Source organism: Hyalella azteca, unplaced genomic scaffold, assembly GCF_000764305.2.
Source record: "Hyalella azteca isolate HAZT.00-mixed unplaced genomic scaffold, Hazt_2.0.2 contig5139, whole genome shotgun sequence".
Taxonomy (NCBI): Eukaryota; Metazoa; Arthropoda; class Malacostraca; order Amphipoda; family Hyalellidae; genus Hyalella; species Hyalella azteca.
This window is the reverse complement of record NW_025935338.1, coordinates 537,697-565,661: the sequence shown is the minus strand read 5'-3', so window position 1 is coordinate 565,661 and position 27,965 is coordinate 537,697. Positions and strand designations below refer to the sequence as shown.

Sequence of the window (27,965 nt, the reverse complement as noted above, 5' to 3'; positions counted from 1 at the left end):
ACCAAGAATCTGGAGGCCTTAAACGTCGAATGGTTTTTATGTTATTAAAAATGAGTATGAAATGAGTGATTTCTTCTAAACTGGTTTAGTTCCTTATTCTGATATTGAGAATCTAACAATAGATTTTGATTCAGACCGTAATATGTTGGTTACTCGTCGGCAAAGCCGAAGAAATTCACTCCTTGTTTCTGAATTACGTATTCTCTGTTGTGGAAAATTAATATAAGTTAAGCGCCCTCAAACTTTATTTATTGCAATGTTTCAATTAATGTTTCAAATTTCTGTAATTTCTTATTTGGAAACTATAACTTTGATGGCTAATTATCTAAAGCAATATTAAAAATATAAGGGGAAATGTTCCAATTGATTCAAGCTGAATGAACTCAAAAGTCTATTGTGTGTATCCAACTATCCTGCCTTACGATTATCAATGATGTGCAAGTCCAAATGATGTATTTAATCGCGTGATGGTGTCTAATAGAGACGATATCAAGCCTTTCACGCTTGCTTATAACTGTGATCTTCGAGTCAACGGCTTTCAAGTTCCTGTTCCGAAAAGAAATAGATTTTTTGGTTCTCCATTTCACAGCATTTGAATACGAGTATTCCGTGCGGAATAAATCCCTCGTTGGAATATGTGGTGAAAATGCCTAAAAGATTCTGGCTAAAGTGTACATGTCTGGACTGCACAATGCGGCTGTTCAGTCCCGCAACTCGCAGGCGACAATCAGAAAAAAAATCATCTCTCGCATGTCATACGTCGCAGTGAAAGCGTCCGCGCTACGCCACTTTAATTTTGTGATCTGCCGTGTTTGGAAATAAAAAGATGTTTTGTCTTTCAATTTTGATTCGTCTATGTGTTTTATGTAGGTATTGATTAAACCGCAAATTCTTCTTTGTTGTATTCAGAAGGTTATGAATGCGGAAAAGTTTTTTGCTGCTGTATTTTATCTAACAAAAGGAGACCGATGGATCAGAAAAAATTCCCCAGTAAACTTACAGAATTCTTATTTTGTACATGGTATAAATAGTTTAAAACATATTCTGGTTTAAAACATGTTACTATTCAACTGGGAGTTATTGTTCAACTTTGGCGTTAGATTCTCTATTTCACTTGCAATATAAGAACTAAAACCTTGGAACTCGCCAAAAAATCCGACATTTGATATAGAATTGAAATCTCTGTAAATATTGAATATCGCTCATTAGAATAGAAATTATGCATGAATCATTTTGGTATTGCAAATATTTTGAGTATTGATTTTAAGAGCGTGTTTCTCAATTAATTTTATATTTATAACTCGTTTGCTTCACGGTTAAAATGTTGAAGTTACGCTCGACGCGATTACAGTGTTTGCTTCCGTGTTGCTCAGTGACGTGAGGTTCAAAGAGACAAGCGTTCCTAGATTAAGGAGATTTTAATTACTGTTCAATTGATAGATTTCACAAATAAAATATGTTTATTGAACTTGTAATAGTTCCATTGGACTCTAGGTACAAGACATGGGGTTGACGACTAAAGTTTCTAGTAGGTTGACATTTGGGTTCGTTCCTTCCCCTAAAACTTTCCTCAGTTCTCATACAACAGTTAATTAATTATTCTTGTTTTATCCAAATTCCCAGTAGACTCGCCTCAAATCGTAAAGGAAGTAACGCCATCTACTCGCTTATTACATACAGTATTTTTTGTCATTTGTTGAAGGCCGATTCTTACAAGTTTTAAATTTTTTTATCTGGGTATAGATACGCTTGGGGGGATTCATCACAAATTACTTACAGCTGCTCAAGCAGCTCAATGCATAACTTATCTAATCGCTTTTCACAGCTGTAACAAAAAAAGGCGTTTAGATAAGTGGGTAAATAAACTGAGTGAAAGGAGAACCAGTTTGACGGTAAAGGAAAAGAACAACACGCCTCATCGTGGCCAAAACACGCTGCTTTCAGAATCATTCATATATGGAACTCTTGCCTCCAGTGCATCGAATGGCGTGGCAACTTTCAATGTTCAATTTCAGCTTTACGACTGGTTTGACCTGATGAACTGAACATACAAGTGTTTCTGCTCTTCCAGGATTGCATCTTCAACAAAACTGATTTTTCGTCTGACGTTGATGCGAAGGAACGGAATCTGTATAGATTTTAAACAAAATAATAATTAAAACACTTTTATCAGAAGAACCACTTATATTAGAAAAAAACTTCTATTAGAGCTGATCTTTTTCACTTTATGTGAACAAGTAGAGCTTGCCATCGAGCGTGTTTTAAATTTCCCGTGTATTAATTTTCCCATAAACAAAATCCTTTTCCCAAAATATTTCAGCCTCATTAACTGTATTTTAATTCAAGATCATCATATCCCGAGTCAATTCCACGGTGCATTTGGCCGAGCATTTCTACTCAGACAATTCCCTTGCCGCTGCACCCATTGACTTCAGCGTGGTGATAAGTCAGCGTATCGACCTGGGCAGAATTTCCAACGCTTGTCTCGTTATTCTTGCAACCGAAGAAGCATCGTCCATCACCTTCTTGGCAGCCAGAATGCCTTCGCAGCCGCATCATGAGCTCATATAGATCAGAGGTACAGGTAAGGAAAAACTGACGAATGGATTCAAACGTCAAGCAAGGGGCACTCGCATTTGATTGATAACGAAGATATTTGTTGTGGTATGGGCTTTCATTCGCATGAGTTTACTCCATTTAGGTCATCAAAGAAATGTATTTATTTTTTTCAGGAATTGTTTTTGCGTTTTGTAGGTTCAGTTATAAAAATATATTCTATATAAGGTTTTGTATACATTTCAAGCAATTCATGTGGAAATATTTATTTGTTATTCCTCGTTCCTATAACGAATTGCCTCCGCAACATTTATTCTTAATCTCTATTAAATCACTCAATTTTCTTTTGCCTTGCGACATATTTTTTGGGTCAATTGTGCGTTGTTGAATTTATATCATCTTAAGTTTGATTTTACTGTTTTTCGCGTTACCCTCGATAATTCGTTGTAAACTAAATTACTTTATGTTGTGAGCACTGAACACAAACTATTTTAGCTGGGCAAGCGGATTTTTTAAAGCAAAGGTTGTTTAACGGAATACTTAGGTAAGTGAGTGAGATTTTGACCAAAATGCGATGCAGTTTTTGTCCTGGGTCATTCTGCCCCAGGTTAGCCTTGCAAAAAGGCTCATGTATAAGTACTACTACTACACCTTGCTCGTGCAGTGGCTATAAAAGTGTGTCACTATTTGGACAATAACAAGAGCTTATTTAATTCTGAGTGTTGAGCCGCTTTACGCCTAGAGCATCGATGCGCCTTCGAAACTTCGAGGATTTTATACTGTAGAATTTTTTTGTTTCGTGAAATAATCGTCTTTAAAAAGAGATTATTTTCTGTTAACTGAAATTTCTCTAGCTACAGTTCAAATTATCGACTTTTAAGTGTATTATATATTGTTCGTTAGTTCAATTTCTCATACCGTCTACTGTTATTTGTACAGAGTTACAATAAAGCGTAATTTCACTGATAGGTAATTAAACCTGTTGACTGAAGCACTACAGAGCAAACGAAGTTGTCCTCTACTGAAAAATCAACAGGCCTCGAATTGCGTTAGGTACTCCTAACCTAACAATGTCGCTTTTTAAATTTTGTACAAAATTACGGGAAGACGATGGCACTCCACAATTTCTATTTCAACGTTATAAAAACCAGAAAGAATTCTTTCTGGTCACACTTTTTTCCGGGCTTAAAAATAATTGTTTTGCCCTTTTTTCGCCAGGTTACGAGACGGAATTGTTTTTTTACCGTGATTGTTAAAGTATGAATCATTGTTTCTTTTTAGCACATTCCTCTGTTTAGTAATAAGAATTGATGGCTTTTATGCCCATTTCTCAGACGAGGTTAGAGAAATGAATGTTTTGACACATTTCTTTGCTGATGTATAAGAAATCATTACTTTCTGAACAATTCTTCGACAAGGATTACAAATTATATTTTGGCATATTCTCATTTCAAGAATTAAAAAATCTATTTTTGGGAGATTTCTTCCTCTTGAAAAATAAGTATAAAACTTTTGTTGTTTTTTTGCACATTTATTTGTATAATAATCATTTGTCTTTTTGCCTATTTCTTTTTCAGGCATTACAAATCATTGGTTTGAGCACATTTCTTAATCAAAATATCAGAGATTGCTTACTATTTTTGGCACATTCCCCTCGCAAGGTAAAGGAAATAAATAATTTGTCAAGTTATGAGAAATCCTTTTTTTTTTTTGCCAATTCATTAGCTGAGACACTTGTTTACTTCCTAAAAATAGCTTTAAATCTGAATGACTGAATTATTTCGCGGGCGAGTACATCGGTTGTTGGATTATCACTATTTATTAGTTATCCAATTAAAAGAGACATAATAATTTCAAATTTCTGAATAAAATTCTTTGTTAACTGCACGAGCCCTTCATTGAAGTAAAAGTCTTGATAAGCTGTTGAGATTCAACCTGGAAAAATTAAAATGTCCGCAGATGGAAGAAATAAGGAAAATAGCTAACAATTTGACATGGAAAAGTGCCGTTTTCTACAAACATTCACTTAATGAGATTCTTGCATGAGATTTTTCAAATACCTCAAGCATGTACTTTTTTCTTTATATTTTATTCATATAGGAATGCACAAAACCTAATAATAGAACATCAAAAATTAAAACAAAAACAAAATATTTCCTAGCGTCAAGAAACTAACATTCCCTCTCTACCGACCTCCACTGTGGCTTCACTTCGTCCATCACCAACACCTGCTGCTGTAGTCTGTCGGTCGGGTGGCAAATACGGCCGAGCTCTTCCTCAGGCATTTTTCACCGCATTTAAATGCCCTGAAATAAGGTAATAGCGCCGGCCATAAGCTGGTCGGACGCAGGCATCGCATGTATAAAGCGTGACGGGCAACCACAGCCAAGCTTCCACGTCAAAAACTCCACGGTCGTCGCTCGCCCTCCTTTGGATCCCGAGAGTCACCGTATTTGGTACGACGATAAATCTGTCGGTTCTGATCGTTGATGATCGCTAGATATCGCATCTGGAGATCGCGCGGCCGTACAGCAAATCTAAGATCGTATAAAAAATATGAAAAGAAAATACGTGATCTTATGGATGATAGTGCACGACATCTTGGTACGTATTACTACAGTATTTTACGAGTAGAAAAAAGGTTATGTACAGAAAAAAGCAGTACAAATATTCAGATTAAATCATACAGAATTAATGATACAAAAAGTTGTTATATATCAATAGGAAAAAGAAATATAACTCAGTACTCAATGCAGTTGGTGACAGAGAGAACATTTTCTCGTCGACCATAACGTGAAGTCACGGACTGACGGACAGACGGACATGACGAGCACAATAGGGCATTATTTTCATAAATGAGAAATGCGCTAAAAAATGTACAAGGGTAATTCATTAATTCAATCTTTAATGTTGAATTAACTAAAATTTAATCTACGTATGAACTTTAACGATCACAGTTTTAATGGTCAACTAAATGCTCTGAGGAACGTAAATTTACGATACAAAACATTTTATATGTGGCATATCGTAATTAATGTATTAATTATCTTATGAAGTTACGGCCGAAATTCGTAGTAGAGCTTCCTGGCAAAAATTTAACAGCAGCAAAGAAAAAATTTGAACACGTGAATGGTATGCGTATCTCGACGCATCCCTTATTAAATTGATGGGTATTTTTGTCCTAATATAGTGACACATTTTCTGCAAGTTTATAAACTTAATTATATACCGATACGCCATTCTGCCGGTCAAACCTGGGCCCACAAAAGGGCAATAAGTGCCTCGCAGTTGGGTAATGTCCATATTTTTCTGAGTATAAACATAATAGAGCACTTAAAGTAAATTTTACCCCATGCGGTTATAATTCGCGTCAATTTGAATAACAAATTTTGAACGAATTTTTTTACAGTGGTGACTCGAAAATATATTTATTTCTTTATGATAACCTTACATTATCTTTAATTATTTACAAAATTACTCGGTTTGTAAAGAATAATTTGGTTGTACACAAGGAATAGGTTTTACCAACATTCATTACTTAATTGAAGTAATTCTTTACCACTCCATTACATTTTAGAAACATTTCAGCTAGCTTTGAATGCACCGAATTCGGATGTAATCCTTGAACAGCTTTTGCGCCAAAAATCTGTTTCTCTGTCAAGAACACCAAACCCGAGCGACGTGTTACTTTGAAAAAAACTTCCGCTTTGGTCTTAGAGGACAGAAAACTGAGCAAACTTTTTGACTCCAAGCTGGCTTTGAGCTTTCTTCCTGTTTGATACCAGGATTTTCATCCTTTCCTTTTACGGCACAACGAAAGCCATTGAAATTCAAGCTCTGTGTTTGAGCTGTAGGTAGCCAGGCTACAATCAAAGTGAAAGTATGAGGCTGACCTTTCGTTTTCAGCGCGCCTCAATCTCATCTCTGTTTCCTTCTCGTCGTTCCTTTCTCTCAATTTCATCAGCACAGCCATGTACTTTTCATCATCACTGAGTTTCCTTCTCATCGTCACTTTCTCTCCATTTCATCACCACAGCCTTTTACTTTTCGTTACCACTGAGTTTACTCTTCACCATCACTGAGTTTTCTTTTCAAAATCAATGAGTTTACTTCTCATCATCACTGTGTTTATTTTTCATCACCTCTGAGTTCACTCTTCATCACCACTGAGTTTAATTTTCATCACCACTGAGTTTACTCTTTATCACCACTGACTTTACTTTTCATTACCACTGAGTTTACTCTTCATCACCGCAGAGTTTACTTTTTATCACCAATGAGTTTACTCTTCATCACCACTGAGTCTTCTTCGCATAATAACTGAATTTTCTTTTCGTCATCACTGAGTTTAGTTTGCATCACCATTGAGTTTTCTTCGCATCATCACTAAGTTTTCTTCTCATCATCACTGAGTTTCCTTCCATTCTGTGTCTCCATCCAGTTCTAAAAGAATACTCGTCAAGTAACACAAATTATGAATTTATTTTTCCAAAAATACTAAAAAAATATCTGTTTGATAAACCCGCGTGCATTGCTGATCTCCGATGTTGCGTTTTAGTTATGAAAATAATGCATCGTTGACAGTTCGTTAACGAATGTTATGTTGATGTAGAAATTGAATTTGAGATTTTAGAAATTAAAATCGTAATTTTTTAAATGACCAAAGTTGAATATAACTTGTATGCATTAATGAAATCTTGACAAGAAATTACGACCAAATGAAATAAATTACACATTATGACGACTTAGTTCATAAGGTGCACATTATCCGAATTTCAACACGCAACAGTGATATTTAATCTCATTTAGAAGCCTAATAAGATCATGATATGCTAGTAAAATTTATTAAAAAAAAACAGCTGAGGCTCTTGTCCAGAGCAAATACTCCCTGGTTTCGTATCTGGTCAATTATGGGAGCACAAACAGGATGTTTTCTTTGTCTCTTGCGGCTGGAAGCCTTAACGTATAAAAGCAATGGGTCCCCAGGACGTTTTTTACGTTATTTTGTGGGCATAACTGAACATTTTTTGTACTACATTACTGTCGGATGTCGCCTTTCTCATTTACGCTACAGTTATATATAACTAGAATTTTGTATCTTTTCTCCATCTCAAGTTATCATGTAAATAAATCCGTTTTTTTTCAAATTTCCTCTGCAATATAGATTGCCGTTTTGTCAAGTTTAGCGGATTTCTCGCTTGCTGACGGTGTATCGTTAGTCTCAGGCGTTCTGATCCGGGAGGTTAGTTGCACTTGTGCAGGGCTTTCATAGTAGAATATTTTCTACTTGCTGCTTATGCCACCAGATCATCACATGAAACTGTAACTGTTCTGTACATGAACAAAAAGTTTCTGTTCTGTACATGAACACTGATCCCTGTGCTACGTTTTGCTGTACAAACAGGATGAACGACCCCGCAGGGACATCTGGGGCGCATTTATATGCCTGGGACTATAAAGACACTGGCACGTCCGGGTAGTTTTATACGCCTGGACTTATAAAAGCCGAAAATCCTTCAGGGTATTTTGTGCTAGCCAACCAATGAATCTTTCATTTAATCCTACTATTACAGATTAAATGAACCACTTATTTAATAAAAACCAACTACTAACTCGGCATTTCTGCTATCACCAATTTAATTGGTACAATAAAAAAATGTTTCGTTAATAAATGCTGATCTTTGTCAGAAGAAACTTTACTTTATTGTAAGCAAAAAGTTGAAATATTTAAGCAAAGTAGTAAGATGGATGTGCTTAAAGTAATTAAACTTGGCAAGGAAACAGCTCGGTACGCTTTCATGACATCTAGTTCAGCTGGGCCCATACTTTCAAAAAAAGTTAAGAGATCGTAAGTTTATCATGCAGCCAATTATTGACGGCCTTTCAAGCAAAATCCACCAATCATAGACAACAAAATAGAGCGTAAGTAATTACGTTCACTTAGCGAATTTTGAAAGTATGCCCCCCCCCCGTACTTTTAACAGGGAAGGTTTGCGGAATAATCACTATGCTATCCTCGAGTAATTACTTATTAAATTAATATTGTAAGATTGTTAAAATGTTAAAATTATTGAACTAGGATTTAATTTTTGAATTGAGCTTCACTGATGAATAGGGAAACATTAAACCTCAGGTTTTGGAGAAAAGGCTTACAGACTAACACAAAATGCAATAAATGAATAGGTCACAGGTACAGAAAAAAAAGATTATGATTATCAATAAACAGTAAATAAACATGAAACCAGACTTGTCGGAAGTACCTGAATATTATCTTTGATGAAAGAATATGTATACTCTATTTAATGTATAAATAATGTCGATCAGTAAGTGCAGCACAAATACAAACTTTACAGCTACCCATATGAGATCCCACCTGCCGCGTGCTGGATAAATTGATCGACAAATTGCTGTAATTTTCGGGACGCAATTATGGAAATTGCGGACGTATTTCTACACAGCAACAGAATAGCGAATTTTCTGATAGTGAAGCATGGAAGGTGACGGCGATAAGGTGCAGTGGCACGTTTGATCAGCAGGCATAAAAGTTATAATACAAAATAAATGAACGACTTTATCTTACGTCGGAGGAATTGTTAAAAATAATTTGTGCGACTAGTCCAGAAGACTTTGCGGCAGTCTAATGAATTCACAAGATGGTACACTCTTAATTTTTCAACAACTTATTTCGGTCATGCAGCAGTTGTCTATTTTTAGCGCATTTTCTCATTATAGAGAAAATATAACTCACTACTCACTGCAGCCTGTGACAGAGAGCGCATTTTTCACGAAAACGTGAAGTCACGGACGGACAGACAGACGGACAAACAGACGGACGGACATGACGAGCACAATAGGGAATTTTTTCCATAAATGAGAAAATGCGCTAAAAAGGCGCAATATTGTGCTCGTCATGTCCGTCCGTGACGTCCGTCCCTGATTTCACGTCACTGACGAACGAGGAAAATACGCTCTCTGTCACTCACTGTAGCGAGTACTAAGTTATATTTTTTAGTGACTGTTTCAAACTCTTCAGAATAAGAATGAGTTCTATACCCTAACATTTTATAAAGGACTCAAGATCGCAAGACTGGTCAGGCCATTACAGGAAGCTTGATGCGATGCCAATTGAAACTCTTGCTTGTTTGCCCAGCTTCAGTCAGTGGAATGAGTGGGACTTTGTCCAAATAGACAAGCACTCTGGGCCTCGTGTGGGTCATCAGAACCAGTTTGACCCGGCAAAGAGTGGGATTAGCAGCAGAAGGTGGGTCATTATTCGGACAATTTGACCCATTTATTTTTTTAAGTGTGGGAATCCTCGTCTTGTTGGGACACAAATTGTCGTCCGTTACTCCAAGTTTCAGGCCGAGACAAAGAGTTGTTTTAAAAAAGGTTGCGTTCTTATCGAGTTTATTAATTGTTTGCTGTTAGCTATTAAGGTTTTTCATGTCATCTGATATAATGCGATCTCATTTGAACCAAAACGATACCATCTATACCAATGCTATCCCATTTAAACTAATGCAATCCTATTTGAACCACTATAATCCTAGTTGAACCAATGCGATCCATTTAAGCCAATGCGATCTTATTTAAACCAATGCGATCCCATTTAAACCGATGCAATTCTACATAAACCAGTGCGATCCAATTTAAACCAATGCGATCTTATTTTAACCATGCTATCCCATTTAAACCAATATACGATCCTATTTCTTCATGACTGAGGCTTTAACTCAGTGTACAAGCATTCCTCTCTTTAAATCATTTTCTTGTTTTTATAGGTTTTTAGGATTCTTAGAGGGTGAAACTATCATGATGGTTCCATCTTAGGTGCTTTGATTTTTTTTTACATTTTCCAATTCTCTCCTGCACCTGTAACTATAGGATCGTTCGCCTGCAAATAGTCTCGTTCGACATAGTTTTTATCAGCAAGACGACCGTCGCAAAAGCATCTCCCCAGCCTACCACCAATCGAGTGCTTCAAGCGACCCCGTATTGATGTCATCGAGTGGCCTTGCCGGACAGAATCTACTGGAAAATCTGCGAAAGAAGTTGAAGTTGAAGAATATCCACTCTGAAATTTTAGAGTTTAGGAAAGATAATATAATAAATAATGCAGTAAAATCCGAACTGATGCTTGCAAGACTTATTAATCGTCTTCGAAGGCCCTGTAGAAATAAGAACACGTTGTTCTAAAAAAATCAAACAATTTTAGATATAATTACTCTTGCAAGACGATTTGTAAACACTGTTTTATATCTGAATTATTCAGTTGGATGTAAGTTACTCGACTTGAAATGAAGTAATCGATGAAGCGGTTCTATTCCACCCAGTCTGCGCGATCAATTATACCTATAATACCTAACTGGGAAAACAGCCCCCCCCCACAGGAATAACACTGTAGGATAATCAACATCCATTTGGAAAATGGCCGTAGAAGTTAGACTCGGTGTCTCAAACATTGCCGGGTTAAAGAAAAGTTCAAATTAAAACTTTTTCAAAGCCGACGTTAGCGCAAACTTGCGTGCGGGTTCATTCCGAGGACGGTATTGAGTTCAGACTCGCTTAGTCTTCAACTTGAGTTGAAAAATTCGATCGTGTATATTTAATAAGACTGAGGCACCCGGACCACGGACACTTGATCACAAGACACATATCTTGAAAATAATAAAAGAATTATTAAATTCTTTATTTAAAAGCACAAAATACGCCAAGTAAATTCATCTTATCTTCAATTTAAATGTTGGAGATAAGATTTGAGATGTAATAAGATACTGTGAATTTATTTGGCGTTTTCTTTGCGTTTTTACTGGGCGAACTTTCGATTTAAGCAGACTAGTGATATGTGTAATTAAATTATTATTATGTACTCATTCGCTTACATGTTTAAAAAATATAACTCAGTACTCACTGCAGTGAGTGATAGAGAGCGCATTTTCCCGTCGACGAAAACTTGAGGTCACGGATAGACGGACGGACAAACGGACAGACAGACATACAGACAGACGGACAGACGGACATGGCGAGCACAATAGTGCATTTTTTCCATAAATGAGAAAATGCGTTAAATTGGCATAATTGAGCATACTAGTCTTAGCTCAATGACCATGTACTGAAAAACTAGATTTAATGCAACATGTAATTAAAATTAAAATAACTAAAACGTTTATTAGGTGCTGGCTTTTAACATTATATATATATATATATATATAAAGTTCTAGCACAATAGTTTGTGAAGTATTAAATGTACATGCAACAGTAATGACGCTGAAAGTTCCCGCAGCCAGAATTAACAAAATTTCACTCTTTATTACAAATAAGTCTTTATTTTTTGTTGCAATAGCCTTTGTATAGTATATTACCACCAATAAATTAGTTTGGAATTAACTTTAATATATAAATTCGTACTCAACTAGCTCTTTTAACATAGATCGGCCATGTTGATACGAATTGTAAAGAGTGACTCATTCAATTTGACTTTGGGTTTTCACTGAATGGCGAATTCGTAGAATGCTAAAAATTAGCTTTCATTGAAATTTATTGTCCTGATTTAATGCTCAATAGGAATATTAGAGAACTGCTATCTCTAAGCCGCATTTCCGTTTTATGTTCGCATTGTCCTCGCTCACTCATTCACTGAGGACAATCAATTTTTAGAAATATGCAGATCATGTTACCTGCATTGTAATTTTTCTTTGCATTAGGAACGTGCTCGTTGAGAATTCAAGGCTTTGGAGGAACATTTACAGTCACAAGAATATTTTACCTTCAGAACAAACGACTTGACAAGAAGAATTTTAAGAGCCCAGATCTAAGTCAGAGGCCCTTGGCGTTCAAGTCGGTGTCTGTATTTGCATGTTTCTAAAAGACTTCGTAAGACTAATTATGCCACCGCAAGCCTTCGGCACTTTGATGGACTTGCCTCTCATGTTATGGGAAAACTTTGAGAATTAATCTGAAGGATCTTCTCCGGCTCTTTCTCAGCGTTAGCAAACGATACGAATATCATGTCTGAGGCACGCAATTTACCTGTCATGCCGCAAAATTTACCTGTCATGCCGCAAAATTTACCTGTCATGCTAAAATAAAATCTCATGGTTTTCTCTGTTTTGAGAGAGACCACGGGAATTAAAACGGAGGCGTGTAAATTGCAATTACATTTACATGCCCATCCCCCCATTTGAAATTTTTATAAAATTTTCGCAGATTGAGTTAGACGCAGATTGGGTTAGACACCATTTTGAATGCATGCATGTGGAGTGAATGGCGGGATATTTTATTGTGAATTCGAATGGCGATTTAAATTCATAATAATAAAGTATGTCACTTTTGACTTCCTACAGATGAGGAAAGTTCCTTTATGATGTAAATAAAAATGATATCAAGTCAATAAGAATGCCTCGCCAGAAATTATATTATACTAATTAGAGATTTCTCCGACTTGATTCTTTTATCAATATACAACTAGCTATACACTAGCAGTGTTTAATCGTCGTTTTTTTCAAATAAATTATAGAACTTATTCTTTAAAATAATTGGGAAAAACGTGACCTTTTCTGCAAATGCAAAAATACTATTTTTTGCATAAGAAGAAAACCAAGAAAGGCTGAAAAAAGTATAGAACCATCGGGCCTTTAGCTTCATTTTCCGATCAATCAAATTTGGCGCGGCCTCGTTTACGTGCACTTTAATCCGACGACTCTGAGGAGACCTAAGACGGTCTAGCGAAAATCGACAATCACTTGCGAAAAAAAAGACAAAAATCTTATGACTGAAGAAATAAAGACAATCTTATGACTTAACTGACATTTATTTTCTGCCTTCATGCAACAATAGGATTAAGAGAGTCTGTCAGGTTTCGTAAAAGAAATCGTGTGGGAAAGAGGCATTGTCAGCGTTTATGTACAATAAATTTAGCAAGACAATTCAATGGCATTTCAATATAGTTTAAGCTCCTTCGTACAAAATTTAACTTTCGATGATATTTAAATGCATTTCAGAGACCCATTAGCTTAAATTTACAGCAATGGAATGAACGATCGAACAAATCTTTATAATTTTAACATTTCTTCAAAGGCGTGTCCCCTGAAACTGTTCAAATTCGCTTCATCAACGGGGGGGGGGTATAACGTGAACGATTTGTTTCATCGTATTTTTCTTTCAATGAAAATAGAGTGATCAAATGAGAAATAAACACGTTTGCGGTAAATGTGCCAGTTTTTATTTCCAGCATGAATCTCAATAAGACGTGTTTTTTCCTTTGCTTCCAGTGCCCTCAAAATTTTACTTCAATTTTTAATCCCAAAGAATTTATTAATAAATGTTCTGCGTCTAAACCGACAAACCGCTTAACATTTTTAAATATTTTTAGAACGCTTTGAGGGAATTTTAAAACAAATAATTAGGAATAAGCATTGCTTGAATAAGCTCATGAAAGCTCTGCCATCATCGCGGAAAAATATTAGGTACCGCAAGAAAAAGTCTTTGCATCAGAACGGCAGCGATATTTTCCGCCGCGGCGAAACACGGGAAGTTAAAGTTAAGATTCTTCAGATCTCACGACGCTGACTGCAGCACGACGCTGACTGCAGCACGACGCTGACTGCAGCACGTTTGACTGCAGCACGACGCTGACTGCAGCACGATGTTGACTGCAGCACGACGCTGACTGCAGCACGACGCTGACTGCAGCACGACGCTGACTGCAGCACGACGCTGACTGCAGCATGATGTTGAATGCAACATTTTGCCAAGTGCAACACGGTGCTGACTGCAACACTGGAATATTCTTTGTAATCTTGCATTGACGTGAGTTCGATTTTTGCCACGATTAGAGATGACTTCACACACTTACTTTTACATGTTACAGAAAATCAACAGAACGTATATACGCATTGCCATATTTCCAGTCAGTGCATTATTTTATGAAGGATAACTAAATTATGAGACGCAATTAATTTGGCTGTTTTTCCAAATTTCAGCACGCTTAATGATTACTAGAAAAATTTGAAAGCATTTTCGCTTTAAAAATTTATGGGATTGGTTAATAACGATTGTATTTTTGCAGTAATTGACTCGCGAACATGCAATAAAATTTATCAGTTCATTATGCCCATCTCACAATTCATTGGTTTCCACCGATGCCATAATTAGATACATGCATTTGATTTTAAACTTAAAAACAAGTTAATTGCTGCCTTAATGCGCTGTTTATTTCACTAATGAGCAGGAGAAACTGATTTTGATTAAATTTTTCAATTAGGCCTTTTTTTGTACTACTTAAACCAACATGTGTTAGGGTGTGGAGTTTCAATTCACGCACTGTAAACTAGCAATATTAAATATATGCATTATCGATGAATTTTTTCTTTAGGATGCAAAATTGGGGTGATTTTATTCGTACGCTTTAGTTCATTTGTTGAATCCAGTGTACATTTTCAAAACTAGATTAGGTCAAATTGCAGGCCATCGCACGAAAAGTATGAAAAGTATTCTGTATACGGAAAACAATACTTCGTTGTGAAAAGATAATACGACTGACATATAGAATATTACATCAGGTACTTGAGATGACTTGTAATACATGGTATAATGTAATATAATATAATATTATATTATATTATATTATATTATATATATATTATATTATATTATGTTATACTATATTATATTATATTATATTATAATAATACCCAAGCAGATAATGTCAGGTTGAAAAAACGTTCTTCGCGATGTTATAATAAAGTTGAATATTAGTTCCAAATGAAACATGAATCAACGTAATTTTTTCAACGTCGTATATTTTGATGTTATTTCAACGTTGAAATCACATTGATTTCTAACGCTAATTCGCATTTATAAAAGATTTTGTCAGGTTAAAATGTTTTATCGTGAATATCACAGTATATGAGGACCGTATTACAATGAGCTGCAATTTTTATATGTAAAAATACTATTCAATACATCTGTATTCTAAACATCTGTATTCTACACATCTGTATTCTTTACATCTGTATTCCATACATTCGCATTCTATACATCTATATTCTATACATCTGTATTCTATACATCCGTATTCTACACATCTGTATTCTATACATCTGTATTCTATGCATCTATATTCTATGCATCTATATTCTATACATCTGTATTATACACATCTGTATTTTATACAACCGTATTCTATACATCTGTACTCTACACATCTGTATTCTATACATCCGTATTCTATACATATGTATCTTATAAATCTGTATTCCATGCATCCGTTTTCTATACATCTGTATTCTATACATCTGTATTCTACACATCTGTATTTTATACATCAGTTATACATTGGTCCAGGGCTCGTTACTATTCATTGTAGCCTCAAAAATAGACGTCATCTGAGGCGTAACTTCCAAGCCAACAAGCGTGTCGCTGCCAGTCGTCCAAACTTGAGAAGAGCAACACAAAGTTCAGGCCGAGTTCACAGTGAGCGTCTGCAGTAAACCAAAGCACTACAAGAACTTGAAGGGAATATTTTTTAATGCATGTCAGACTCTAGGTGTTGTGCACACTGCAACTAATGCGGCTTAGTAGTAGAAAGATTTTGAACACATGTTTGTATTTGAAAACTATAGTTGTTGTTTGAAAGCGGTATCAGTTGCAGTTTCCGCCGAAATCAACATGCTTGCGTCACTCTGTTGATGAACTCATTATGCAGAAGTTTTGTTGGAACACTAAATTATAGAAGGTCCAAACAACCATTTCGAGTCCAGGCTGATTTTTACACAGGTTTGCATATTCAAAGCCTGCTTGTAAATTCCAATAATTGAGAAAAAAATTTTGTCCTAATTTATGCATTACCTCCAATTTGCGAGCATATCCTGACAAACTTTTGTTCTACTAGCCATTTGAGGCTTGAATGCAACTAAAACTTGTTCAACGATCACTATATATATGAATATAATTTTATCGACAATAGATAATCTTGTATTAGAATTGCAAAGTGAATTGCAAGCTTCTTCTTAAAGGAAAAATTCAACTGACATTTTAAGCACGTCAATTAACTTATTAAGCAAGGACGCATCTATCTTAGTGCAGCTTAAAATCCAACAAAAATCACGAATAACAGAATAAGTATGGATTTTTATTTTTAATCTTAAATTTTAAATAAGTAAATTAAGCGAAAACGTAACTTAATGGAGCAGACGAACATTAATTTCATGTTGTGTTTGTGGTGAAAATTTTTGCACATTTTATGCAAAATGTGGACTTCAGATTAAACCTTTGACATCTGACGATCACACGAGTTACCTGGACTTTAGATACGAATAGCTTAACGATGGTAATATTTAGGCATAAATATGCCTTAGAGACATTGTGCAGTTTATTTGGTCATTGGTCATTGTTGTTAACTATTCGAATTTTTCTCATTAATTTTTAGATAGGTTTCAATCTCTATGTATTGACCGCATGTATTACAGCAACGAAATGATTTAAACGTATAAAGGAATTTATCATAAATAAATTTCATCAAGTTTGCGTACTCTTAGCCGTAAGGCAGACCCAGTTCAATCAGTTCTTTCAAAAAACTCTTCTGCATTTTGTTTCGAAGTTTTCAGGAAAGTTTGAGATCCGAAAGAAACGAAAACAGATTTGTATTGGATTACATGCGCAATTTTTCCTTAGTTTTTATTGACTTTCAAATACGGGAGAAATATTTTAGTGCGTGGAATGCTTTGGTTTATGTCAAAAAAGGCATTGTTGGCTGGAAGGTAATGTCTGTGAAAGTTATCCTCATATGGAATGACTGATCAGTAGCTGGCATTCCGTGCCGGAAATGCTGCTTACATTTCAAGGTGTACAACTTCATTTCTTTATTAAATTCAGAGGGTGTTTTTTTGAAACGGTTATCGGTAAAGATTTAATTATGAACGTAGCTCAAGATGAGTTCCTTTAAAGTGCATCGCCATGGCATAATCTAAATATTCGTTATCTGGTCACTATCGATTTACGTGATATTGCTTGGTGATTAACTTGGGATTTTCGACAATTATGAAATGTTTAGGTTTACCAATATATATTTCGAATCTTAACTTCATATTTCCGCTATTTTTTATTTATTAATTATATTCTACAATAATGACAAGAAGAGAGAAGAGCAGCGTTCTACTCCGAGGACTTGTTATAGAAAGTGGGTTTGCAAATACTTTTTTTTTGTTGACAAAGCTGAGAAAAAAACGGGAACTTTGACGATGTGGTGATCTGAAGGACTTAATTCATGATAGCATGTTAATGTAAAAAAATATAACTCAGTACTCACTGCAGTGAGTGACAGAGAGTGCATTTTCTCTTCGACTCTTCGACGAAAACGTGAAGTCACGGACGGATAGACAGACAGACGGACATACGGACGGACGGACGGACGGACATGGCGAGCACAATAGGGCATTGTTTCCATAAATGAGAAAATGCTCTAAAAATAGAGAATTGTGCGCGGTTCAGGTAGAGGTGCTTATTAACTGAAGCGTTTTATGCAAAGCCTTATCAAATCAACCCAGCGTTTTTTGCGTAGTTCACCGTTTCATTATGACCATCTAAAATTTAAATAGCAACAAATTTTGTTTCCACCCATGATAATTGAGATCCTTTGTAACTATGATGCATGTAAAATTAGATATAACGATGTCGTGCAAATACCGAGCAAAGTTTTAGCAAGGAACGAAGTTAAGAATTACCACTTACAAGTTTTACGTTTGAAGTCGCATTTGTAAACGACGATATCAAATTCAATTGGAAATAGGAACTGGGTCTGAAAATTGGAAGGTCCGGTTATCCCAGAAAATATTCATGACACCTAAGTGAGCTAAACGAATCGAATAAATTATTTCTGCCTTGCGAGACTCGAGTTAAAAGGTCAGTTGACGGTCATGAATTTCAACTCAAATGATAACCAAGCAGCAGCAGACAGCATTAGTATGCAAGATTCATGACTGTTGGGCAAATTTTCTTTCTCGTTGCATCAAGTTTCCCGTAAAATTTTTCATGCATGAGGAGTCATACAAATTTTGAATTATAATTTTTCATATGAGGATGGATATTGTCAAAAAGATACCTATATTTTTAGATATTTTTAAAAGATCTTATTTTTGGTCTTTCACTTGTGTGAAAGTTTCTGTTCGTAATGCATAACTTCTCTAAATACTGTAATTTAACCGATTCATATTTTGAATAATATTTCAGTGGACATAAATTTGCAAATTTCGTACTTTGAGAACTGGAGGGACAGCCTCCAATGTTTGCCGTGTGTCGAGTTGTCGGAATTCGTTAAAATGTTCCGCTTGAGTTCGTGGTTGCGGAAACCTCTGGGAACTGTAAGAGATTAGTCGGAGGCAGTGAGCTTAATTGTCTTTTAAACAATGACGCTGGATACAATCTTGTCCAAGGAGCAGCAAAATGGAAGAAACATATTCAATAAAAAATCATGATATATGATGTGGACTGTGTTAAGAATTACTGTGTTAAGAATACCGTCTTTCAGTACAGGTATCGTAAAATCAGTGCTACGCTGCAGGAGTGGAGTGAAGAAGACTTAAAATCCGTCTGTCTACTCGGCCGAACTACGACTTGAAATAAAAGAAAACACTCTTATTTTCGGAGGTCTCAAAAAGAAAGAAATGTACTGATGAGAATCTGGAATCTTTTGTGATGAGAGAGCCGTTCGGTCACCGAGTGGCACTGCGATCATCAAGGGCGTCTGTCATGGAGCTTCAAGCTGGAATCTCACTGGCGGAATTCGATAAAATCGTACTTCCGATCTAGCGGACAGACATCAATCGGTACTCAATTAGCGGCCCGACTGAAAGAGATTTCGAGGCAATCTAATGGTGAAAAAAAACGATGCTGTTCATCAGGCACTATAAAAGCTGATGGAAGAAATGAACGAAAGGTCTTGGATCATCATTACGTTGATGCTGGCTTTCAGGCCTAATGAATCCATCAGCCGCATGAAATATGGATGTAACTACATGTTTGAAGCAAGTCTATTTTCCGCCTCTGCAATGATCATCGAAACGTATGATGGCCGGAACAGGAAAAAGCTACCATCATCATTTTAGCGGAACAGGAAAAAGCTGTTCAGATGATGTTGTTGAGGTGACATTTGTGGTAAAACGGATTATAGTAGCCAAATAATGTGGACTTCCAATTCATATGTATTGGTCATTAGATAGCATCATTATACTGGATTTATTTAAAACACTCCAGCCAAAAACGTTTATTTTAACGATTATTTAAAAACGATTATTTTTAACGATTTATTTAAAACACTCCAATTTTGGAAAACGTTGAAATTCGCTTCATTTGAACTAAAATACATAAAAACATATTCAGTAATTTTTTCTTTGTTTTCTTTTCTCCTACAACTTTTTACTTTATTCATTACTTCATATTGCTTAATCAGGTAGTATTTCAAATTATTCGAGTAAGTTAATCTCTGTACAGAAGTATAAACGTCGGCTAAAACCAAGATTCCTAGACATTGTTTAATAAATATTTTCGTAGAAATCTTGAGAATTTTAGCCAAACCTTTGGGCTCAGTTTCTTCAGTGTTTCTTATAAGAAAAATGGCTCTGGTGTCAATTAAGGAAAATCGATAGAGAATAATACTATTGCTTTTAACGCTGAAACGAATAATAAGGCTTTTAGTCCTTTTAGTGTATTTTCTTATTTATGGAAAAAATGCGCTATTGTGCTCGCCATGTCAGTCTGTCCGTCCGTGACTTCACGTTTTCGTCGACGAGAATATGCGCTCTCTATCACTCACTGAAGTGAGTACTGAGTTATATTTTTTCACAACAGGCCTGAAGAACTAGTCCAACTGTCGAACAAATAATTCGATATTTATGGGCAATTTATAGTGATGAACTAGACAAAGTAGTTAATTTCATCACTATAGATCGTCTGGCAACTCTATCTGCGCTCGAAAATATTGCGTACAAGTAAAACAATAAGATACGTGGGATCTTATGAGACTGTGCAATTAAAGTGGACGGGAAATAAGAAGACCTTATTGGACGGTGACATATATATAAGTAAAATTAAGATAAGATGATCTTTTGAGAAGTAACGTTAAAATGATAGGAAGATAAGAGGATCTTCAGAGGCAGTGACACTAAAACGAAAGGAAGATAAGAATAATTTCATGAGACAGTGATATTAAAATGAAAGGAAGATAAGAAGAATCTTAAGAGACGGTGACATTAAAGTGCAAGGAAGACGGAGAAATATAAACACCCTATTGAATATTAAATTAAGGCAATTAAATACCAGAGAGTAATTTGATTTAATACTGCTCAAAACATTTTTGGTGCAGAATCGTCTTCAAATAATGCATAAATTGTTCATATCAGATTTAATCTCAAGCATTAATGGATCGGAATTAATTAATTCCGATTCATTAATGTCACTAAAGATAGGAAATTCACAAAAAATTTAAAAGTGAAGAAAACTCCTCAAAAAAGTCACCATATCTTGAAAACGCTTCGGAGTCTGGCGATGACGATGGACTTCTTAACTTTTTCAATAGAGATATGATGAATTGTTGTGGAGTTTTCTTAGTGTATAAATTTTTAGATTTATCACGTGCAATTTTTTTTCAATTTCACGGCTACGGTTTGGTCATTGTTAGCCAGAAAGAGCAAGGGCCGTACCATAAAAATTTGCTCAAGTACACGTAGCGGCCCATGTACGCGTAGCGGCTTAAGTACACGTAGCGGCTCAAGTACAAGTAGCGACCTAAGGACAATTAAGTAGAGACCTAAGTACACCCGTTAGTTTATGTACACCTAGCGGCAAATTCCTCTTATGTGATTGGCGGGTTTATCTCGAAAAACCGCCAATGATTGGCTGACGGAGTTGCAAGCTCTCAACTATATTCGATAGTATACGGCCCCTGAACAGTTCAAACAGATTTTTTATCTGAGACTTTAGGATACCATAAATAAAAATTCAACATTGAGCAACAATTTTTCATGAAATTATCTTTACCAAATCTTCTAAATTAACATCTTGTTCGTACTCACCGACGGTCGAGTAGCGGAGCAGCACAAGCAGCGTCGCCAGCTGCACCTGAAGAACGAATTTCCGAAGCATGGCGCTCCAGCTCTCAAAAATTTGTTCTTTTAAGTTATTTTATTCGAAACACATTGTGAGTCTTTGTCTTTCGTTTCTGTATTTCTTTATTAAAACGTCTCTCGTTTCTGTATTTCTTTATTAAAACATCTCTCGTTTTTGTATTTCTTTATTAAAACGTCTCTCGTTTCTGTATTTCTTTATTAAAACGTCTTTCGTTACTGTATTAATTTATTAAAACGTCTCTCATTTCATTACTGTATTTCTTTATTTAAACTTTCAGCTTCTGATTCGACGTGCTATGCATTCAGTTTTTGTGGACTTTCACGAAACGAATCACATAAAATTTAAATTCTGAACATTTTCTCCATCACAGTCATCGAGTTCAGGAATTGCGAATTCATTGTTCATTACTAGTCATGCATTATTCACATGATGCAGTCTTCATTGTTGTTTTTCCGGTTATAAAACCTTCAAGAGGTTTTCCTTTCAACATCATAGTTCAAATTAGTCAGGACATTGAAACACCTGATTGCAATTCCATGGTTTTTCATGTGATAAGAAATAAATGTGCTTCTCGACACACCCATAAATGGCGGTGAATTTTATAACAGAATGTCTTTGAAATTTCTGTTGACACCAAAGAAATATATGCAATGAATTAATGAACATGTTGTTCAAATCAATGGGCCAAAAACTCCATATAGTTGATGTCTGTGTGAGAACATCGACGTATTGTAGTATATTCTATTTAATTTAAAAGAATTTTTTCAAGAGAATTTTTTCCAGATAGCAGGATGAATGTACCAAAAAGTTTCTCTATAGAAGTTAGGAGGTGATTTAAATTGTTGGGAATAATACATTTCATTTCCCATAGTAATATGGGAGATTTAACTTCTTTGAATTCATTATATACTATATTTTTCATACTTGTTCAATCTAAAAAATTCTTACAAGAAGTGAATCTCTAATGAAATAATTTATGCATCGATTGAATCGAACAAATAGTACATGATATACAACTTGCGCTATATTACTTGGATATTTACGATCGGGGAGACATCATGAAAGATAGAAAAATACAGTCTATTTTGTAGTGCTGTTTTGTATGTAGAAAGAAAATTAAAATTTTGGAATGTTAAACTTTTTATGTCATTAAAAAATTAATATAAAATAATTTATGAAATATCTTTGAAAGACGTAAGTAGCAGAGAATACAGAAACAAAAATTCTCCATGTAAACTTATTATATGATATATGATAAATCATTTATACAAGCGTGCACAAATACCTTGTAATTCAATTTCTTTCGTATATACGAGGTTATAAACTTTTATGATTTCTCAATGGAAGCTCCACAGTTTCATCTTAAAATAGCCTCGACGTCGATTTGTTTGCCACACTCAAGACATCAAAAAATATGATTTAAATGCGATTTTCAAATGAATTTCAACTTCGGCATCTGCGTTCGATCTTTTCCAGGCGTTGCAGTGAATGGACTTTAAAAATAATTTTTCTCTCTGCGGCGCGGGTTCACTAAAAATTTTCATTTAAGATAATAATTTTCATCAGTTAAATAATTGTTAGTTTTGCAAAAAAATTTCCCTGAGTTAAATTCAATTGTTATCTTCATCATTGAGTGTTAGCTAGGATAATTTGGCCATTATGAAAAAATGTCAATATGATATTATTTCAAAATATTTAAATCATTATCTAGCCTAAACAAATAACTATTTAGTTCTGCAAGAATCTATTGCAAAAACCCTAATTAATGAATTAATTTTCGTTAAAGTTTAGACAGTTTATTTTATATTATGCCGAGGGTTTAAGAATTCATAACACTCTTTTATTTAGAAATAATTTACTCGTCATACACTGCAGATGATTAGTAGTAAATTATGCTATATGATGCATGTAAATAATGATTAATATTATTATATGATATTAGGATATTACTATTATCATTATTAGGATGCATTCAAGACCTTATATATAATACCGAAATTGTTGCAATGATTTAGCTTTTTACCTATCATTTCTTGCAAAAAAACTGAAAGAAAAACCTTACAATGAAAGAAGTAAGCATTGCAGCATTTGAACCGATCCCAAATCTTAGAATTTTTTAGCAATATAAAAGTTTATTGGAAAGAGATCGCAAACTTAACACGAGAAGCAGTTTAACACGCTTTAATAAAGTATTATATCTAACATATAAGTCAACATTTTAGACTCTTATTTCTTGTAAAGGCTTGCGTCGCAAATATTGAAATATTAATGAAAAGTTAACTACCAAATCATCGGTATATTCACATATTAGTTTACAGTATACATATATCATTGATCTTTTCTACGTATAAAAATTGCATCGAAATGCAAAACGCAATTTCTTGCAGTATACAGTGGGGGATCGTAAGCTTGATACTGCTAAGGTTTTGGAGGGCTTCTCTAATATTCAAACTTATATTCGAGTCATCATATTATTCATATTCATATATTACATATCATATATATTAGAGCATCGAAATTAATTCAGGATGATCATTGTGTGCTCAAAAAATTAGTGGGGAATATTGTGCAAATAGGGACACTTTCTCAACCACAGCACAACCGTAGAACTGACGTATACCGGAGAGGGATTTTCACCAAACTGCGTGAGCACGACCCACACAGGAATAAAAGGTGTATCAATATTTGGACAATGTCTCACAAATTTCTCCTAGTGCAAGGCAAGATCGCGGCCTTGCTAGGCAGAAGCAATCGCAACTTCAGTGAGATTGCCAGGGCAGACCATGTCATTTGCCACGCACGCCATGTGCCCCTGTAGGCACATCGACACCAGCATTACCTTCTAGGAAATAAGTTCTAGGCAACGAGATCTTCATCACTTGTGGAGCAGGTTAGTTCTGTTATCACACGTAAGGTCATATAAATGGAAGGAAAAAAGTTCTAGGTAACAAGAACTTCATATAATATTAATAATAATAATAATAATAATAATAATAATAATAATAATAATAGTAATAAAAATAATAATAATAGTAATAATAATAATAAAAAAATAATAATAATAATACGTTTAAAATAAGGAACATGAAATTTTTTGCTTTGTTCTGTTACGTTGAGGCGCTCTAATAAAAGATAAAGAAAATTCAACAGATTCATCGGCATTATTGCCTAATTTTTCGTTAGTATATTCTCAATTACCATATGTTATTATTTAATTTTTCCAGAATTTTTGAAAAAAAATTATCTAGGAGAATTTCCGTTTAAGAAGGACAATATTCGGAATAATATTTTCTATTTTTTTAAAGAATTAGTTCAATATTGACTAGAAAGTTTGTTGAATTAAATGTACACGTTCGTGATGTTTATTTTCGATGTTTCAATGTAACCGATTTTTATTTTCGAAAATGGAAGCACTAATTTCATCAATGAAGTAATTTTTTCATCAATGGACTGATAAGATTTATTGTGATGCATGAATTACCGATAGAAAATCCAAGAATAAGAGACACATAGAAATATAATATCATATATTTTTCTAATGACAAATTTTATATTTTGAAACTATTTGGAAATTTACCAATCAATCCCATTTCTTAAAAATCTAGTTTGAAAATGTATTACTTTGTTGAATATTGCGTGATAAATTACAGCGTGAAGGCTTCACAATTGCGTCAGCTCGTACAATACCTTATATTTCAAAGACATTTTTCCCGTGTGGATAATAGAGCAGACGGCAAACTACATAAATTGCACACGAGTTGGCATTCGCTCGAGCTATCTGCTAGCATCTATCTAGACGAGGCAATTCAGTGCTGCCAACCCTTCCAACTCCAGAACAACATGCACTGCACAAACTGTTCCCATGTGTGGCAACCTTATTCTGCATCTCTTTCTCTGGGATCGGCTAAACAAAACATGCAGACCTCGTTTCTAACGCTATCCTAATTAACGACGTCACTTAGACCGACTTATAGGATGAAAATGTCTTAGCTCAGAAGCTCGCGGTGGTTTACACTAAGATGGAAACAGAGATGCCGGGCGTCACTGAGGAGTGCTATTTTCTGAGCCCTTATCTCCACAGCTGGAAGCGACTAGCTTCAACAAAGTTTAGCAGTAATATCCCACATATTTTTAGAGAAATTATGTGCATAACATTCACTAAATAAGATATTTTGTATTGTACGCTTGCAATCTCGTACTAATTTCAGTATCAACTGCTGCTATTCATTTTCACAAGTACAATATGGCATGTTAGTCTCAAACAAACCGAAATATCCATATTCCCAACTCAGTGGAAATTATTCTGCTATTCTCCTGCGGATTCTCGAACCTCATCCGATTTCGAAATATATTTTTCACCCAAAAGCTCTTAGTGATCCTGCGAGTGCACCTGCAAGCCATCGACTCGACGCTTCGTATTCTGGAGCTGCACTAGCGCTGCACATTTCATTGCTCTTTTGTATTACTGGGCCAACAACGGCGGCAACATCAGCATGCTGGGCTAACGACAACGGCAACATCAGCATGCTGGGCTAACGACAACGGCAACATCAGCATGCTGGGCTAACGACAACGGCAACATCAGCATGCTGGGGTAACAACAACGGCAACATCAGCATGCTGGGGTAACAACAACGGCAACATCAGCATGCTGGGGTAACAACAACGGCAACATCAGCATGCTGGGCCAACAACAACGGCAACATCAGCATGCTGGGCCAACAACAACGGCAACATCAGCATGCTGGGCCAACAACAACGGCAACATTAGCATGCTGGGCCAACAACAGCGGCAACATCAGCATGCTGGGCCAACATCAGCATGCTGGGGTAACAACAACGGCAACATTAGATGCTGGGCCAACAACAACGGAGATATTAGCATGCTGGGCCAATAACAACGGAGATATTAGATGCTGGGCCAACAACAACGGCAACATCAGCATGCTGGGCCAACAACAGTGGATATATTAGCATGCTGGGCCAACAACAACGGAGATACATATTAGCATGCTGGGCCAACAACAACGGCAACATCAGCAGGCTGGGCCAACAACAGTGGAGATATTAGCATTCTGGGCCAACAACAACGGAGATATTAGCATTCTGGGCCAACAACAAGGGAGATATTAGCATTCTGGGCCAACAACAACGGAGATATTAGATACTGGGCCAACAACAACGGAGATATTAGCATTCTGGGCCAACAACAACGGAGATATTAACATTCTGGGCCAACAACAACGGAAACATTAGATGCTGGGCCAACAACAACGGAGATATTAGCATTCTGGGGTAACAACAACGGCAACATTAGATGCTGGGCCAACAACAACGGAGATATTAGCATGCTGGGGTAACAACAACGGCAGCATTAGATGCTGGGCCAACAACAACGGAGATATTAGATGCTGGGCCAACAACAACGGATATATTAGCATGCTGGGCCAACAACAACGGAGATATTAGATGCTGGGCCAACAACAACGGATATATTAGCATGCTGGGCCAACAACAACGGAGATATTAGATGCTGGGCCAACAACAACGGATATATTAGCATGCTGGGCCAACAACAACGGAGATATTAGATGCTGGGCCAACAACAACGGAGATACTAGCATGCTGGGCCAACAACAACGGAGATATTAGCATGCTGGGCCAACAAAAACGGTAACATTAGCAGGCTTGCTCAACAACAGCGGCAACAGTAGCATGCTGAGGACAACAGCAATGCTCTCGGCTGGCAACAACATCATAGAGGGGGCCATAATAATGTCAACATCTGCATGCTGACGGTAGATGAATGGTAATGGTTCTCGTTTCGCTAAAAGCTGCTCGTGCCAATTAGAGTAAAGCAATAAGATTCACATGTTATGTCTTGAATCTTGATGAAATATTATTTAAACTGCAATGGAAGAAAATCAAATTGGAAGGAAATCAAATCATATTTGAGTAACTCATTGACACAAACCCTTTTACGTATTTCAAAAATAAGTTTCAATATGTGCATATTTTCAAGAATCTTGCTCAGGCTGTTGGAAGGATAGTGCGTGGAAAATGTTACCTATTCATTATTTTGAACTTCGTGAGTGCTGGACTCCGCGATTGGCAATGAATTTTTATGTTTTAATCCAATCAATTCTAATTTGAAAGTACATAAAATTAAATGCTACTATACAACATTTTTCTTTACCTCTATTTTTCCGAATAAAATTGAAATTGCGCTAGAATTACTTTACACACTTTTATGGCTATAAAATGTACAGGTTAGGCATATCTTCTAT

At 35.7% G+C, this 27,965-nt stretch overlaps 1 protein-coding gene across 1 annotated transcript in view; it reads right to left on the bottom strand.

Annotated features, from left to right (window-relative positions):
* Positions 1-21,693, bottom strand: part of LOC125177825 (zwei Ig domain protein zig-8-like) — an 84,336-nt gene extending 62,643 nt beyond the window's left edge. Inside the window, exon 1 of the mRNA XM_047880302.1 lies at positions 21,624-21,693. Coding sequence (XP_047736258.1) covers positions 21,624-21,693 — 70 coding nt within the window. The remainder of the gene's footprint in view (positions 1-21,623) is intronic.
* Between the last annotated feature and the right edge of the window lie 6,272 nt (positions 21,694-27,965).